The 18,162-nt window shown below is 39.1% G+C and overlaps 2 protein-coding genes across 4 annotated transcripts; one reads left to right on the forward strand and one right to left on the reverse strand.

Moving 5' to 3' along the window:
- The first annotated feature begins 1,108 nt into the window (after positions 1-1,108).
- Positions 1,109-4,112, forward strand: ttc36 (tetratricopeptide repeat domain 36). Its single transcript, XM_038282859.1, has 3 exons — positions 1,109-1,315; positions 1,518-1,706; positions 3,744-4,112. The coding sequence occupies exons 1-3, from the start codon at positions 1,210-1,212 to the stop codon at positions 4,010-4,012; spliced, it is 564 nt and encodes a 187-aa protein (XP_038138787.1). The 5' UTR covers positions 1,109-1,209; the 3' UTR covers positions 4,013-4,112.
- Positions 4,113-4,118: 6 nt separating this feature from the next.
- LOC119782076 (F-box only protein 40) lies at positions 4,119-9,937 on the reverse strand. Of its 3 annotated transcripts, none has more exons than XM_038282858.1 (5): positions 9,833-9,937; positions 9,089-9,143; positions 8,395-8,963; positions 7,087-7,164; positions 4,119-5,363 (listed from the first exon to the last, which is right to left on the reverse strand). In XM_038282858.1, exons 2-5 carry the CDS (start codon positions 9,099-9,101, stop codon positions 5,181-5,183), a joined length of 843 nt encoding a protein of 280 aa, XP_038138786.1. In that variant the 5' UTR covers positions 9,102-9,143; positions 9,833-9,937; the 3' UTR covers positions 4,119-5,180. The 3 variants fall into 3 exon arrangements, with proteins under 3 accessions (XP_038138786.1, XP_038138785.1, XP_038138784.1); XM_038282857.1 differs by having other exon boundaries at positions 7,087-7,215; XM_038282856.1 differs by having other exon boundaries at positions 7,087-8,963.
- Positions 9,938-18,162: the final 8,225 nt, after the last annotated feature.

Below are 18,162 nucleotides of genomic sequence, written 5' to 3' on the forward strand. Positions count from 1 at the left end.
CTTAACTTTAAATAACACACAGCATTTCTCTGAAGACTTTCCTTCCTTCCTTCATTCCTTCCTTCCTTCCTTCCTTCCTTCCTTCCTTCCTTCCTTCCTTCCTTCCTTCCTTCCTTCCTTTTAAAGAGATAGTTTTGTTTTTATAATTGGCAAATATTAAGAGAATCACCTAAAGTCATGCTCATAAAGATCCATATTCAAAGTTAAACTGTTTTATTTCTAACGTTGCTCATTGTTTTTTTTTTCCTTTTGTTTAGTTTTTGTGGTATAGCGGGGAACAGGAGCAGAGTCTTATTATATATTTTATTACCTCGTGGTTCAAATGGCCTTTGCTGTTACCATTTGTACGAGATATATTGGTAGTAAAAGTGTATGGTAGTTCAAAAGTTTAGTTGCTTCTATCATTTGACTATTCTTTCACTTGGAAAAGAAACACATAGTTGTATATGCTTCTTACCAATTGAGTTTCTCCTCTGTCCTCTTTATTATTTATATTCCAAATAATAGTCATCTGAAAAACCTCTGCAGCAAGAATCTTAAACCAGTTAAAAGTCAAAACCCCCAGGAAACAAAACAACATAAGTCTAACTGAATCTTTATTTTATTTACAAAGTCTACAACAATCACAAATGTTGAGTTCATTTCTATGCATTTGGCCTGTTAGGAAACCTATCTGCTCTCCCCATTCTTATTTGTTAGAGAAATTAGAGTGGTAAGAAAATCATCAAAACTAAAATCTTTCAAAGCATAATTTTTTGCAGCATATTTATTCTTCCCCTCTCTTTAACTGCCCATAAGTTGTAGATCAGCTCTTGGCACTCATGTAAAATCAAACTAGGGAGTTTATGTGTTATTTATTTTCCACATAATTTTAAATTGCATTTACCAACAAACTGTTTTTGTTGTTAAGAAATGGAAGATGACAAAATCGGGGAGAAAACAGCCCTAAACATAATGAACAATCTGCTGTATTCTCCCCTCACATTAGACCCACATGCTTTCTAGCCTGCATTTTTACAGAGTTAACCAAATGCAGATGTGCTGGAATATCTCAAAGTCCAACCTCTGCTTCCGCCCCCTTCTCTGATTGGCTGGCAGTGATAGCACCCTTTAAGAGAGGAATAATTCCCAGTTCTGGAGTGATTTAGGTGTCATTACTCTCCTCTTTTTTTTCCATAATTCTCTGCCTACTCCACAGACAGCAAGAAGATGGCTTCAGTACATGACAGAGCTGTTCTCCAGGCTATATTCAACCCTACCACCCCCTTTGGAGATGTTCCTGGCTTGAACCAAGAAGAGGAATTAATTGATGATGGTGAGCCTGAGCTGATGTGTCTCTACATATCATGTCACAGTATATTGAATTTATTTGAACACTTTCCATTTCCAGAGTGAAAAAACCCATGACGCTGTAATCAAAACTTAGTTCTGGGTGACATTTCTGTGTTTTTCTTTGCCACGGTACCTGTCAGCTGAGTGTGAATGCTTTTTCCAACCTGTTTATCTCCTCCTGCCAGACAGTGGGTTTGACACAGAGTTGCTGAAGCAAGTGAAAGAGCTGGAGATGCGAGGTGTCTCTGCCGCAGAGGCTGGGGAGTTACAAGCCGCTCTTCAGCTGTTCAGCCAGGCAGTCCACATCCTGCCTCAGCGAGCTTCTGCCTATAACAACAGGGCCCAGGCCCTGCGACTGCTGGGGGACACAGCGGGTAAATTCAACAAATTCAGTAATAAACCTTCCCTTAGGCACTGCATTGTGCCTGTATGTCAGAGTGTTGAGTCTGAGGCCAGCATTATACAATGCAGGACCTCTGCCTGCCTGTCTTCTGCATGTTATCTGCATTGATTCTTCACAATGCGTGTCTTGGCCTCATATTATTTTGTTGTTATTGTTTCATATGGTCAAGATAAAGAGATTACAAGGTTGCAAGAAGCGAAATGCATGGATTTTACAGTTCATATCAGAATCATCTTTAAGATTATGCACAAGTTAAACTTATTTGTATTTGCAACAAAAAAAAAAGATTATGGACAATGGGTGTTACCTTTGCAAACAAAAGAAGCTAATACTCGTGTTTTGCAACAGTTTACACTGTGCAAAATAGTTTTAAGGATGTTTGTTTATAATGTAAATACTTTTGACAAACTGTAAAGACACGCAGTAGTCAGTTTGAGCTCTAAATCTAGTTACCATGCCTTGCTGAAATATTTGTAGACCTTAGACAAAACAAAACCTGCAGCCATATGACCCTTTATACAGTAGTGATACTTGCAATGCAATGCCACTACTTGCTTCTAAAAAGTTGTTGCTAGAGTCCATATTCTTATACAGTATGAGTCAAAGTCAGTACAAATCCGATACAGCACTGTTTCCCAACCTTTTTTGACTTGTTTACCCCTTTGGGCATAATGTCTTACGATGAGAACCCCTCTCAGTGAAAAGTATTGACAACTGCTCAAAAATGGAACGTACAATAACTGATTATAAAATAAAGACAATTTTACTTGCTATTTTAATTTGAAGATGTAATTCTTATTATTTTATTCTTTTTATGTCTAATAAGAAATAAATAAATATATTGCCTGGAAGTTAGTAAGGAATCAAAATATATATATATATATATATATATAACAAAAAAATCACATTCTAAACCTTTATTTATAAAACTGGAGCTCCTCTGAGTAACTCCCTTATAGCCATATTTAAATTTGATGAATTGGGAACAAAATATGAAACAAAAATCCGACTAACTTAATAAGTTTTCCTCTGTTTTCATCAAGACACCTGAGCTGCTTTGATAAGCCCCAATAGCTCAGTATGAAATTCAGCTGATCCCAGGCTGTTCTCTACATCCAGTCTGTTTCTCTGCTTGGTTTTGATGCGTAACAGCTCAAGATGAAATCAAACATATAGGAAAAACGTACTTTTAAGTTGATAAAACCTTGTTTAATTTTTCAATTGGATCCTCGCAAAGCAGAACAAATCCCAGCCCTGTTTTATTTTACTACCTAAGAAATAAAATATTTTCATGTATCCCCTTGCAATGCACTCACGGACCACTAGGGGTACGCATACCCCTGGTTGGGAAACACTGCTGCAGTACAGGATTGCTGTTTGGGCTTCAGAGGTTTGCAGGAGATAATAAGTGAGCAAACAGTTTCATGAAGACCAACAAATGCAGCAGATAGGTCAGGAATAAGGAGTTAAGACATCTTAAGTTATATTTTGTTTTAATATATTCTATTTTATTTCTGTTCTGTAAATGGTGCACTGCAAGAAAATAATTCCTACAAGGGATTAATAAAGTAATTCTGATTCTAAATAAGGAGGGCTAGAAAAGAAAACTATATCAAAAATTAAAAAATCTAACATAATAAAGTTTTGAACAGGCAATGGCACAATAGACCAACCAAAGAAAAAGATCAAGTTTTAAGTTAGAATCTTTTTCTGGTGCTTTTTTCTTCATAGAGGTTGTACATTTTTACTTGGTGCAAGTGTTTTTTGCAAACAAATTATTAATAACATACGGCACATTTCTATGGTTTTTGTTGAGCTCCTGTCAGTTTAAAGCTATACTCTATTTCTTTAATCTCTTCCTAGTTTTGTATGGTTGAAAATACTGTCATTGAATCAAATTTACTTAATGCAGTAAAGAGACGTCTAACCAGTGGCTGATTCTTTCGAAAATTTTACATTATAAAATTCCTCCTTTAAGACTTATATGTGCTTCATCTTTTCATCCTAGGAGCCCTGCAGGATCTCGACCAAGCTATCTCCCTCAGTGGAGGCAATGGACGTAGTGCCTGCCAGGCGCTAGTACAGCGAGGCCTCCTGCGGAGATTAGCAGCCCAGAATGATGAGGCCAGAATGGATTTTGAGAAAGCGGCTGCACTGGGAAGTGAATTTGCTCGACAGCAGGCAGTGCTTCTCAATCCGTATGCAGCCCTGTGTAACAAAATGCTATCAGAGGTTATCAACAATCTACGCAACCCTGAGATGGCAGATATGCAATAGTTATTGGATAGTTATTAGATGAAAATATAATTTTGTACGTTGTACGATATTTTGTTTTCTTTATGTCAGATGTCAAAAAATAAAAACTTTAAGCATTTTTTGTCAAAAGCAATGGTGCTCCTATGGTTTGAGAAGGAATTTAAAAGGGTGTTACATACCATGTAGGGTATACACTTCACTCAAGAAAGGGAAAAAATTTTAAATGTCACCTTTTTAATTTACTTAATTCAGCAATTCTAATGGTAAATTCATTGACATATTAGTTGTATCTTCAGCAGAAAGGTTTAAACACAAAAATACAAACAAAAAATACAGGATTTTCAAAAATGTGTTAACAGGATTTTTTATGGTTTTATTGTTATTTATCTCACTATGCTCTGCTTGTTCAATTCTCCGATTCAAGCACCAAAAATAACTTCATTTATTCCAAAGTTTACTAATGTAGTTGATTGCAAACTTTACAAATAAAACACAGTACACAAAACGTGTTGTCTTTTAGCTTCTAATTATCTAATTGTTAATAGCTATCTAAATGTGTCCAAACATAATGCATACAACTGTTCACAGACAATAATGATAATAATAACAAAAATTAGTTCAGCATATAAGTGAAAGGTATGAGACAAAGAAGGAATATTTAATAATCATTGTATGTCTTTTTTAAATTCAGTGGAAAAGTAAAATACTTGTACTTTTGAAGAATCACAGCTGAAGTCTGAAAAATAAATCATCTGGGGCACTTAGGAAAACATGTATATAAAATGCATAATAAATACTTTTAATATGTATAATCTAAGAAATTGCATATGTAACCTAACTTTTAATCAGACACCCAAATGCATTTTTTATTATGTACTGTTATGCAATCATCTGCATAGCTGAGGCACTTCAGCTTTGTTCCACTGGATGTCAGTCTAGACATACTGAAACAGGCTTTAAGCTTCAGCACTTTCTGATGCATTTCACAAACAATAGGATAACATTGGCTTATAACCAAAGTTATAAGTGTTACTTTTAAATTTAATATTTCCAGATACATAATTAAAAGCCTAATGAGTAAAGCTTCACATTGCAGTTTAAAAGAACCCTCTGGCCAGTCTCTCCAGAAATTCCTAAAAGTGGCTTTAACCTCACAGTGGTCCACCCACTGTGCTCCAAGGTGTAAGGTTCATCTTATATGCTTCAGTTCCCCATGTTTTTCTCTGACCTCTTCCAGACAGGCCAGAGCCACTGGCTCCCTGAGTTCCTCTCTCTGGTAGAAGGGGCAGCTTTTCAGGTGCTCCGACATAGAAGGAACATTACTGAAGCTCCAGTGGTCCACTGTAGAAAACAGTGAGCTGAACCTCCAGATCTGTCAAACAAAAAAGCAATGATGACTTTAACAGCAAAGCAGAGTGCAATGATGATGGATGTATTTTTAATAGATGGAATCTAGATCATTGAGCACTTTGGTTCCATTTCAGAGCACAATTCTATTTCAGTACCGTCTGTTAGAAATTGATACAAATTATGTCATTCATTGCAGAGCAAATACGCAGCTGTTGCCCACACATTAATTTCAACCTGAAGTGTTTCCATGAACGATTACACATCCCACTTGTTACCGGTGGTGCTCTGTTTATCTTGAGGCTATTCAACATCGTTGGTATTATTGGCATGCTCTCTGTCCCGTGATCCCTGCCAGACCAATATAGCAAATGTAAAAATAGATGCATGCACTAGTTTATGTCATTCCTTTTTTATAAACATCAGGTAAGACAGGTTTTTTTAAACTTTTTCATCAGAATATTTTAAAAAGGTTAAAGTTTTTATATGCATGCTTAAAAATGATATAATCTACCATATCACTTAAAAAAACTCACATCTGCTACTAAAACTTTGCAAGATTAATAACATGGGCTCATTAAGTTTGCCTAAAGCAGCCCTTTTAGTTTTGGATGCATTTCAGAAGGAAACGGTGCTAATACAAAATTCTGACTTTCAATTACTACTGTCCTGCACTTTTAAATAATTCAATAGCCTCTACACAGGGGCCATAAATCTGTATCCAAGGAAAAAAACTTGTGTGGGTGTAGTTTCCTGGAACAACAGGCATCTTTGTGGCATCATGATCTAAGCCACGGGACTAGCTGCCGAGTCAAATATAAACCAAACAAACCTGGATGGATAACAGCTGTTAAATGTGATCTCCCTGACATACATTTTGCCACAGTATTTTTATTGACGACTCTCAAAGAAAGGCATACATAAGAAACAATCAGCTGATTTCTGTATTTTTTGCAATATTATAAATGCCACATAAACCTTTTGACATTTTTCCAACCTTACCCTCATAGATTTGATGTGGTTGAGTGATACAATACAGTTGTGGAGTGAAAAGAAAAATAATATAATCCAAATTGTGTGGAGTACTGTATCTCAAGCTCAGATAAGTAAAATAAAGACCCTGTATTAACAGGAACTTTCAAGTATCGCTGGATATTATCTGGATTTAGTTAAATTGGAATCCCAGTCCAATTTTTAAACATTTAAAAACAATGTAACTTTCCTTTGGTTCTTTTTATCTATGCACTAGTTGCGTCTGTCATAATTTTGAATGTATTGTTTTTTTTACGAGACAAAATGAGAAAAAGTTCCTGAACAATGCATACTTTCACAAGTCACAGTGGCACCAGTTTAATAGACCACTGATGGACAAGAAATGGAAGGCTTCACTTACATTCCCTTTTGCTCCGTGGCCCTAAATATCAGTTATCTTGTCTAAAGACAGTAAAAAAAGACTCTAGTCACCTTAAGGGGGTAGACATTAAGGCTGAGATCCAGTCCAACTGTTTGTGTAGCATTTACATAAGTAGCTGTCATGCTATGTCAATGACTGAAATGTACTGTAACGGAATGATAACAGCTATTACCTAATATCAACATAATTTCATGGCCATAATTTCACTTTTGAAAAAGTTTGAGATAAAATTATAATAAATGTATTAAATAGAAAAAGAGGGGAAGCAATAAACCAACAAAAATATTCTGCACATATGCATGAAAGCTATTCAAGGAAGTCTCGAAATACTTGCTTTTTTCCGACTTTTCCATGAACTCCCACCGTGTGAATATATCTTTTTCTTCCACTCCAATAAAACCATTCCTCTGTCCTGCAACAATGTTGCACAGACATCTCTCATCAGATGGGAAACCTGTGATAACTGAGATAATGTAAAACTGTCAAGGTAACCAGCAATACGCTGAAGGATCTCAAGGGGCAGACTACTTAAGTCATTGTAATCTTTAGTGACACTTCCATGAGGATTCCAGCTTTTCCCACCGTCACTTAGGCATGAAGGGATATGTGGCTGAAGCACCAAGGCGCTGACATCTTGGCTGTATTTGATCATTGCTTGTTGACCTGCAGGGTGAAACCTTATCTGGGAAAATGTACATCCAAGGTATGCCAATGGACAGCGCTGTTGAAACCAGCCACTCAGAGAAGCCTGTATATCACAGTGAGCATTCCTGAAATGAGAATGGAATTCATCACGGCGGAAGGAGTGGCCACACATGTAGTTGAAAGCTGAGCTTGTTTTGTTGTGTCTTCTTGTGACAGGCTCAGTTGCGACATCAACATAAAGACCACAAGTTCTTTTTGCAATTACATCTGCTAGGGATGCATCTTCTTTGAAGGGGGCAGAGAAAAAGTTGTACGTTTGTGTTCCTATATCTACATAAAGGCCATCAGTTGTAGTACTTTCTGAGATTAAATGCCCTCTCAGTTCCTTTTCCAGGCAACACAGAAGCGTTGCGCTAACCTCTTCAGACTTGGGTAGATCTTCAATGGACGAGCCCAAATCTGCAGTGTCGACACACTGGTGTACAGTTTTGGCTTTGTGTGATGGGTTTTTCAGTTGACTGCGCTTTGCTCTGTAACTGGTAGGTACATTGAATGACCGGACAGTCTGAACCTCAACTGGCTCTAGATTACCATAAACAAAGTCCCTCTCTTTAGGAGTGCATGCACTAAGTTGACCAAAGTTGATCAACATTGCCCCATTGTGCACTAAGTACATGTTATATTCTGCAATATTGACTTCTTTGCCCAATCTTTCAAGGACACCATCTTGCCAAGGTGCAAGGCCAGTTGCACCATTCATATTTCTGGAATCATTTACCTCACCCTGATTAATGTTTCTATTTTCTACATCAAAGTTTAAATGTTTTTGCTCTTCTTTTCCTTCTCTCTTTCTGTCCTTATTTACATTTTTTGCAGCTTGATTACACCCTTCCTTCTCCTTGCTAAATATTTTCTCCCATGTATTGTAATTTTGGGCATTTGTCACATCTGAGATGTTAGCCAAGTCATCTTCATTTTCTTTATCCAATTCTTTTACCTCCACTTCTGCTGTTCCATTTTCTGTAGATTCACTAAAATCTAAGAGGCATGAAGCATCCTCAACATGACTTTTAACTCCATCAGACATATTTTCAGAGGCAGGATCTTCTTTCATCATCTCAGGGAAAATATTTTTCATTTTGATGGACTGAAACAGCAGGGCTTGATCCCTGAGAGCAAGAGCAACATCAAGGTTTTCATCAGTTTTCAATTTTAGATTCCCAGAAAAATTTTTGTAAAATGTAATGTCAGTTTCAGGAACAGGCCAGCGGTTCCACTCTTGAGAGCAACAGACAGTACTGGCTGGGCAGACCTCCAAGTGTTTGGCTAATTTCTGGCGTGGCATTGTAAGGGGACAGCCAAAGTCCATATTTAGGCAAGGGACAACCTCATAAGGACAAAGGATCTGGTGCTCTTCTTGCTTGCACATATGAAAGGTGGCTCCACAGTTTTTGCTACACTTAATGACCAAACATGATATTGAAAGGTTTACCGGAGCACGACAGTGAACACTGTAACACCCCTCACAATGCTTATGAATGACTTTCGCCATGTTGTTCCTTTTGTCTATGGAGAAAAATAAAAGGACAGCACAAAACACAATGTAAACAACAGTTTTCCACAGTTAAATACTAGCAATAGATATTTTACATCTTGCAGCTGTTTAGATTTTTGTTGAAAAAAGAGCAAACCTGAAAAGTACATGGCAGCAGCTCTAGACGTGGAGATGACTTACTGAAGTTCTATCTGCGCATAAGAATAGTAAAGAAAGGGGACATAAGAGAACAAACATGGGATTGGTTTTGGTGTGACCCTGTCATTTTTCAAAATCTGCTTATATTTTCATGCACAATTATCTTTTTGAAAATGAGAAAATAAACAACTCCTCACAACCAGTAGATATGAAGCATCTGGAAGCACATACTTGATGCTGATTAGTTACACTTTACACAGTCTCTCAAAAACTGAAAATCAAGTTCAAAAGAATGCTCCTTTATCTAAACACAAGCAAGTCTTATTTTCAGTTATGATGTTTAGGCTTATGGCAGTAGAGTGATGTGAAGGGATTTATCTAAGTACATTTTGCATCCTCTGCTATTACCAGAGCATTATTTAAACACTGCCCTCTTCTTCAGCAGGGTAATGCCTTATGTTACAATTCACAAACATCTGCAAGTACATTTTTGAACATGACAATAAGTTGGTCTCCACTCTGATCGGATCTCAGTATATATCATATTATAAGGTTGCATAGGGAGGTGTTAGATTTGCTTATTATCCTGCAACATAAATATCTTATTTGACTGGATAGAAAAATGCATTAGTAGCACACAAATATGGAAATAATAAAATGCATACATTCTTATTAGAGTTGCATATTCAAATTTATAAAACTTTGACTTAGAAGCTCCAATGATAGCAGTAAACATTCTTACCCTTTGTTCTTCTCTTGCCTTGTATTCACCGGCACCTGAATAACCTCTGCACTGTGTCTGGACATTATAAATAGACACAGCAAAGGGGCAGACAGGCCAGTGGGATGGGACACTGCTGTCACACAGCTATTAAGGACCAAGGTCAAGTTACAGCCTCCACCTCCACTTCACAGTGAGAGGGTGACAATTTTATCAGATAATCCAGTAATTAGCAGTTTAGTTTCTGCATGGACAAAGTAAACTGAACATGAATTTCAAACTCCTCCCCTGGTAATTTACTTTTGTATTAGATAACAGCTAAATGGGAGTAATAACAAAATACTATGTTAGTCACAAGCAGTCCCTTTGTCTTTGTAATTGAAAATTATTTATAATGCACTTGAAATACCCATGTTATCCACTAGATGTCAGTCATGCACTTTAAGAAATTCAGGAACAAATTCCTTAGCATTTTTTATTAATAAATAAAACATCTGATTTATAATGTATTGTTTTAAATTTGGTATTTCATTTTTTACAAGATGCTTTACAATTTAAACTCTTCAGAGCAGTTGAAAAAATGAAATGACTAATTTTTTTTAGTTTCCTGACGACAGCATTTGTAAGGAAACCAATTCATATTACGTCACTTTAACTCTCTAGTTACAACTGTTGTAGTAGAAATGTGCCCAAAGCTATTAGATTTCATTGTAGAAAAAGATATGCACCTGCCACACTCAGACAGACTTTTCATTCATATATTAATTGATTAAAATTGAAATCTCATAAAGGCAGTGTTTTTCAACAGCGGAATGCTTTACTAGCCTAAATATCTTTAAGTAATTACATTTATTTACATAAATTGTGCTTGAACCATCCCCCCATTACTTTCTGGATATTAGACAGCAAACATCCCCAGCAGCTATTTTGTACTTTTGTAAAAATGCACTGAATGCATCTTTTTTTCCTTTAGTCCTTCTGCAGATTACAACCAACACTTTATCGGATACAGCTGATTTGTTCCTCATAGACTGCAATCAGCATACATTACAATAGGCATACAGAGATGAGAAGCATCACCACAGTGAAGAAAGGAGATTCAGTATTACCATGTCAAAGCTATATATATCGGGAGGGATGATCTAGTGGTTAGAGTAGTGCACTTGTGTCGCAGTTAACCTTCCTATGGTGTTAGGGTCCCTACGGACCCGTTTTGAGTTTTAGCATGCATAAAAGTACTTCATACATTTGTTTTTTGCGTTGAAACTTTTTGACTTTGTCAAGGACTTTCATTTAAACAAAGTAAAATCAAATTTTATTTTTTTACTAAATTATAAAGTGCTCTGGTGAAAAAACTGACTTTTGTGGTGTTTGGGTCATTTGTGACCCGGTTAAAATTTTTGATTATAAAACAATAAAAAATGCCTAAAATGTAATCATGAACACACAATCAACCAACAGCCTCTTCTTCCAACCACTTGAGCTTCAGTTAGGGCCTTTTGTCTTTGCCTTTTTGTGAGAACAAACAAAGGGAGACATGTCCAGGATTGTCAAGCCATTTGAGTGTAGAGGTGGTGACTTGAAGAGTACACATCACCAATTCACAGGATGCAACAATAAGGAGAAGATTCACTGTAAATAAAGCTTTGGATCACATCTTTGCTGCAAATGAGGCAGAGGACACGCAGGATTTTAGCGATGGAGATGAGCAGGCCTCTGAGAAAGGGCAACAATGTCGCTTTGGACCTTGCAGATGATCTCAAGAGTCCTCAGATTTGACAATCGATACACCAGAGCAAAATCTGACAAGCTTGCTCCCATCAGGAATGTTTGGGAGAGATGGGTGCAACTCCTTCCACTGATGTTCAACCCAGGGCCAGAGGTGACAGTGGATGAACGTTTTCTCTCTTTTCGAGGAAAATGCCCGTTCCGGCAATACATGCCCAGCAAGCCAGGCAAATATGGCATAAAAATCTGGGCAGCCTGTGATGCTAAAACAAGCTATGCGTGGAACCTACAGATTTACACAGGAAAATCTGCAAGCGGCATCCTTGAAAAAAACCAAGGAAAACGGGTAGTCCTCGATTTGACTACTGGACTGCAGGGTCACAACATCACTTGTGACAATTTTTTTACATGCTATGACCTTGGACAAGAACTTCTCAGGAGGAAACTCACCATGGTGGGCACCATAAAAAAAATAAATAAACCTGAGCTGCCCGCTGAAATGTGGCTGGTGAAGGACAGGAGGAGTGGACAATCTGGAAAAGCTGACTGCCACCTACACTTGCCAGCGAATGACCAGGAGATGGGCAATGGTTGTGTTTTACAACATCCTCAATGTATCTGCATACAATGCATTTGTGTTGTGGACCCATATTCACCAAGGGTGGAATTCAACCCAAAACACTAAGCGGAGAATGTTTTTTGAGGAGCTCGGGAATTCCCTTGTCAAGCCGCACATTGAGCAACGGGAACGGGTGCCCCGAGACCCAGCTACTGCAGACTTGGTCAGACAGCTGCAGTGGTCATCAAACACGCCATCCACATCCACAGCAACAAGAAGAGTATTAGCATCACCTTCCCCCTCTGCAGCCAGCCCTGCCTCAAGCACTCCATCCACAGCCACAATACCAGTGAGACCACCTCGCTCAAAAAGAAAGAGGTGTCAGGTCTGCCCTAGCAATATGGACAGAAAAACCTACACAGTGTGCTTCACCTGCAACAAATATATCTGCAAATAACACACCAAAAGTGTAAATATACACAAATATATTGTATTCAAGTTCTATTGAAAAAAGACTTGTTTTTGCCCTTTTCTTGAAGTAAATATATATGGGTCCAAAATGACCCGAAACACCATAGATGTTACTATATTTGATAATATTAAAATTAAAATCTTTTTTTTGTTGAACATTTATGAAATGTGTTTTAATATATCTCAGTTGCACTCAGGTAACAAAACAACTGATTATTTTGTTGCCTTTTTCTCTTAAGGTTCATTTGACCACTTTTTAGACATTGAAAACGAGGGGTATGCTGCTAAAACAAAGGCCCAGGGGGCCACAAAAAAATATTAAAACCAATCTTTTCATAGATAAGGGAGCCCAATCAGCTAAACAAGAGTTAAGAAAAACATTGGATGATAAAAGATTGTTTTTAGGGTATTTTATGGCTGATTTAATACTTGGGTCCAAAATGACCCGCTAACACTACAGATGGCAGCAGAAAGCTAACACAAGAGGAAGGTTAAAGCAGATATCCCCCTGCCCCTTCCGCAGACACTCTGATGCATATCTCTGAAATTGTAGGTGACCGCAGACAGTGCCGCAGACAGGATGTCTGTGATTGGTCAAATCTACATCAGTTCTACACAATCTGTATTTCCTGTTTGGTACCTTACCGGCTTGTTTTGTTTGTATGACCGCAATTGTGGAAAACAAATCCGGAGATGGACTAGCTAGAAGAGCGTGGTGCACGAGAATGCTGGGACCCCTTTTTCCACCTGGATCCCTGCTCTTTTCCCCCCTCTGTTAGTCGCACAAACTTGTCTCTTGCGTTTTTCCACTTCCTCACCACCTCAGCCATATCTAGACCCACAACTAGTTCGTGATTGTCCCTCTTGCGTTGTGGTGTGGAATAACATTGCGCAGACTGCTTCAAAATTGGGAATAAATCAAAAATTTGTCGCAGTTAACACAAATATGCTCCTGCCCCTAGACTCTCTGACTCTTTGGTGCACCGCTCCAAAATTGTAGGTGACCGTGGATAGTGCCGCAGACAGGAGGCCCCTGATTGGTCAAATCTACATCCGCTCTACTCTACGCGTGTTTCCTGTTTGGTACCTTACTGGTTTGTTTTGTTTGTATGACCGCCATTATGGAAAACGACTCGTGAAGATGGCCAAGCTAGAAGGGCAAGGGGCGAGAGAACTCTGGGAACCAAGATATGCCCCATTTACATAATCTATTAGCAGGATTTATCATTGGTTGTGTTTCAGTTGACCACTAGACAATTCCTTTATTTTTATTTCAGAAGTTTGTTGACGGTCCCCAAGTCAACCACCGGTCATGAAAAGAGGGAGCAACAGAGAGCTACTGTCCGACATCTGAGCTCATGAATCGGATCGACTGTGAGACAGGTGACGGTAACCAAGTGGAGCATCAGTGATCCGGCTTCCATCTAACTTCCCCGCAGCAATTCACTGTATATTCTGAAGCAGCCTTTGAGTTCACAAAAGTTCTTGTTCGCTGCTCATCCCACACTGCTGAGTTCTTTCTATATTATGGCATTTTGATACAATATTTTTCAAGAACATCCAGTACCATTGCAGCCGCCCTGAATAATGTAGGAAGCTGTTACGATAGCTCAGGGACAGCACTAGGGGACTATTTGCTAATTCAGAAATCAAGATATATGTTTTTGGCTTGTCAAAATTATTTTTAAGATATCTTGATTATAGTTATGGACGTGTAAAACTTTAAATGATGAATCAGGCGATGTAATTTGAGATATCTCAAAAGGCATTTTGACTCTCCAAAATGTGATTGGTTGATATCTTGAATTGTTATTTTCACTAGTTGTTATGTTTATTGTGTATAATATTGTTGGTGTTACTATTAGTTGAAATACGCCACCAGGTGGTCACTTGAAGTTATTGTTTAAGTTAATAGTAGAAGAAGAATATGGACAGGAAGTGCCGATACCCAGAATCAAACGGCAGCTCCACACTCTTCCTGGTTCTTTCTTGGTGTTTGTTAAAGCATTGTCTGTGAGTATTACTTGGTAAAAAACACTGAGACACCTGTAATGTCACATGATACGTTGGTATTGTGTAAAGTTGTATGTTTATAGCCAGTTATTATTATGCTAATGAGTCCGTTTTTTGTAAGCTAATTTTTGTTGCTAATTGCTAGCTAACATCCTCATTTCATTGAAAGTCAATGCCATGTTGGTCCTTTATTTTATTGATATTATTCTGTAAAGCTTTTGTTGCTATTCGCTAGCTAACATCCTCATTTCATTGAAAGACAATGCCATGTTGGTCCTTTATTTTATTTATATCATTCTGTAAAGCTTTTTGTTGCTAATCGCTAGCTAACATCCTCATTTCATTGAAAGTCAATGTCATGTTGGTCCCTTATTTATTTATATCATTCTGTAAAGCCTAGATTGTAATACTTTGCATTTTCTGTATGTTACAGTTTCACAAAAAGGAACTAGCACTGAAGTAAACTTCATTAACCAGTCATCGCTGTCCGGAGTTTCTTCATGTTCAAGATTGTTTAGCTGTTTGGATAGCTAGTGCGAGTATCTAGCGAGGCCATTAACAGTGAAAAGACAACACCACAGCAAGCAACAAAGCTACAGAACCTACCACGTGGAGCTCCAGTCAGCCCAAAGAGCTAAGTAAATTGCATTCAGGCATCATAAACCACAAAATGTCTGAAACCAAATCCCAAAAGACTCAAAGTAAGTCAGTACTCTCTCTAAAGTCATCAAAGGCAAGTTCTACAGCTGGCATTGAGTTACTAAGAGCTAAAGCAAAGGCCGAAGCTGCTCAAGCAAGAGCTACATATGCAAAGAAAGAAATAGAAATCAAAGTGGAACAGGCACGTCTACAGGCAACCCTTGATGCACTTAGAGCAGAGCAAGAACAAGAAGCTGCAGCTGCAGAAGCAAATTCGTTGGAAGCAGGACTACTACAATTAGGCTTTGAAACACGCAGTGTAACATACGGGTCATGTCTTACAGAAAAGAAAGCAACACGCACAGCCCAGTATGTTTTAGATCAAGCAAATCTCACTGCAGCAGAGTCACCTGTGCCTGTTCAAATTGAAATAAATAATCCAGAACTCCCGTTGCAAACCTTGGTTGTAAAGCAAGAAATAAGCTACGCAGCTCCTGAAAGTGAAATTTGTGAACCCCAGTCTACCAATTTCAAGCAGTTTGCTCCTCTTGCCCCAGTGTTACCCAAAGTGAACCATGCACACAATAGCCATGTCGAGACCCAGCCAACTTATGATCTGGCCAGGTATCTAGCCCGTAGCCAGCTCGTCACTACAGGCCTCACAAGCTTCGACGACCAACCCATGAACTACTGGGCATGGAAATCATCTTTCAAGACCGCTATAACAGGTTTGGACCTTTCTGCAGGAGAGGAACTAGATCTACTTGTTCGTTATCTCGGTGAGAACTCATCGAGGCAAGTCAAACAAATGAAGGCTGTCAACATCAGACGTCCTGAAGCTGGTTTAGCCATGGCTTGGGAAAGGCTCGAAGAAGTCTATGGCTCTCCAGAAGCTATAGAGCAAGCACTCTTTCAAAAGGTAGAGAACTTTCCCAAAATCACCCCCAGAGAGCCTTTCAAACTCAGAGACTTAGCTGACCTAATGTTGGAGCTTGAAGCAGCTAAGCTTGATGGATATTTACCAGGCTTGTCTTACTTGGACACATCTAGAGGAATTCAACCAATAGTTAACAAGTTACCTTACAATCTGCAAGAGAAGTGGATGACATATGGCTCAAAGTATAAACGTGATCACGGCGTCAGTTTTCCGCCTTTCACTGTGTTTGCTAACTTCATTCGCGCTGAGGCCAAAACACGAACTGACCCGAGCTTCACTCTACACAGCTCAAACCAGTTACCTGAGAGAAAACAAATGCCAGAAAGGTTTTCCAAAGTGCCCATATCTGTCCACAAAACTCAAATACAAGACAAAACAGAAAATAAAGAAAAAATCACAAGTACAGTAAAGCCCAACAAACAGTGTCCAATACACAACAAGCCCCACCCTTTAAAACACTGCAGAGGATTCAGAGAGAAGCCTTTGGAAGAACGAAAACAGATAATCAAAAAGTTTAACATCTGTTTTCGCTGTTGCTCATCTACAGATCATCTAGCCAAGAACTGTACAACAGACATCACTTGCACAGAGTGTGACAGCAACAATCACATTTCTGCCCTCCATCCAGGTCCAGCACCTCAGGAATCTAAAACGCCGCCCCCCTTACAGCACGGCGGGGAGAGCAGCAAAGCGGATGTCCAAGAAGTCACCTCTCGGTGTACTGAGGTGTGCGGAGAAGGGGTGAGTGCCAGAGAATGTTCCAAAATCTTACTTGTCAATGTGTATCCTGCTGGTCACAAAGAACAAACAAAGAGAATGTACGCAATCTTGGACGAACAGAGCAACCGTTCTCTTGCACGTTCACAGTTCTTCGAGTTGTTTCAGATCCAAGGAGCAAGTTATCCCTACACATTGAAGACGTGTGCAGGACTCACAGGAGTTTCAGGAAGAAGAGCTGGTGGCTTCATGGTGGAGTCAATAAATGAACAGTTAAGCCTTCCTTTGCCAACACTCCTCGAATGTAATGACATTCCCAACAACCGCTCAGAGATACCTACCCCACAAGCTGCATCCCACCATGCTCATCTGCAACGGATCGCGGACAAGATCCCACCATTGGACTCTGACGCTGACATACTTCTACTGCTGGGCAGAGATGTATTGAGAGTTCATAAAGTCAGAGAGCAAGTAAACGGCCCAGGTGACTCCCCATTTGCTCAAAAACTGGATCTGGGTTGGGTCGTGGTTGGTGAGGTCTGCCTAGATGGCAAACACAGACCCACACAAGTAAGCAGCTACAAGACTTTTGTTCTGGAGAATGGTCGCGCTAGTCAGCTTCAACCATGTAACAGTCGGATAACTGTCAAAGAAACATTCACAGAAACACCTGAGCTCTCTCACAGCCCCAGAAGCTTCCAAGCGTCAGGATATAATGTGGACAGCATTGGTCAGCAAGTTTTCGCTCACACACCTGATGATTACAAACTTGCACAATCAGTCGAGGACATGCAGTTCCTCCAAATAATGGACTCTGAGTTCTACCAGGACAGTGACAACAGCTGGGTTGGTCCACTGCCCTTTCGGTCGCCACGGCAACGTCTACCCAACAACAGACAGCTGGCCTATAACCGTCTCATGTCACTCAGACGCTCTCTAAGAAAGCGGCCTGAAATGAAAGCACATTTTCTGGAGTTCATGGAGAACATGCTCACTAGAGGTCATGCAGAGGTCGCACCATCTCTAGTCCACAATCAGGAATGCTGGTACCTACCTTTGTTTGGGGTTTACCATCCCAAGAAACCCACAAAGATCAGAGTTGTGTTTGACTCAAGTGCCCCCTATGAAGGAGTCTCTCTTAACGACGTGCTACTCACAGGCCCTGACCTCAACAACAGTCTCGTCGGAGTGCTCATGAGGTTCAGAAAAGAACAAGTTGCCATAACCGCTGACATTGAACACATGTTTCATTGTTTTGTTGTTAAAGAGAGCCACAGAGACTTTCTC

This window comes from Cyprinodon tularosa, unplaced genomic scaffold, assembly GCF_016077235.1.
Source record: "Cyprinodon tularosa strain WSP-4 unplaced genomic scaffold, ASM1607723v1 ctg188, whole genome shotgun sequence".
Classification (NCBI taxonomy): Eukaryota; Metazoa; Chordata; class Actinopteri; order Cyprinodontiformes; family Cyprinodontidae; genus Cyprinodon; species Cyprinodon tularosa.

Excerpts from the sequence above, each read along its gene's own strand:
- LOC119782076 (XM_038282856.1), bottom strand. Across the intron at positions 5,364-7,086 it reads CATGGAAAAGTCGGAAAAAA|ATCTGGAGGTTCAGCTCACT; the intron begins GCAAGTATTTCG and ends TTTGTTTGACAG.
- ttc36 (XM_038282859.1), top strand. The coding sequence starts at position 1,210 with ATGGCTTCAGTACATGACAGAGCTGTTCTCCAGGCTATATTCAACCCT. Across the intron at positions 1,316-1,517 it reads AGAGGAATTAATTGATGATG|ACAGTGGGTTTGACACAGAG; the intron begins GTGAGCCTGAGC and ends TCCTCCTGCCAG. Across the intron at positions 1,707-3,743 it reads ACTGCTGGGGGACACAGCGG|GAGCCCTGCAGGATCTCGAC; the intron begins GTAAATTCAACA and ends TTTTCATCCTAG.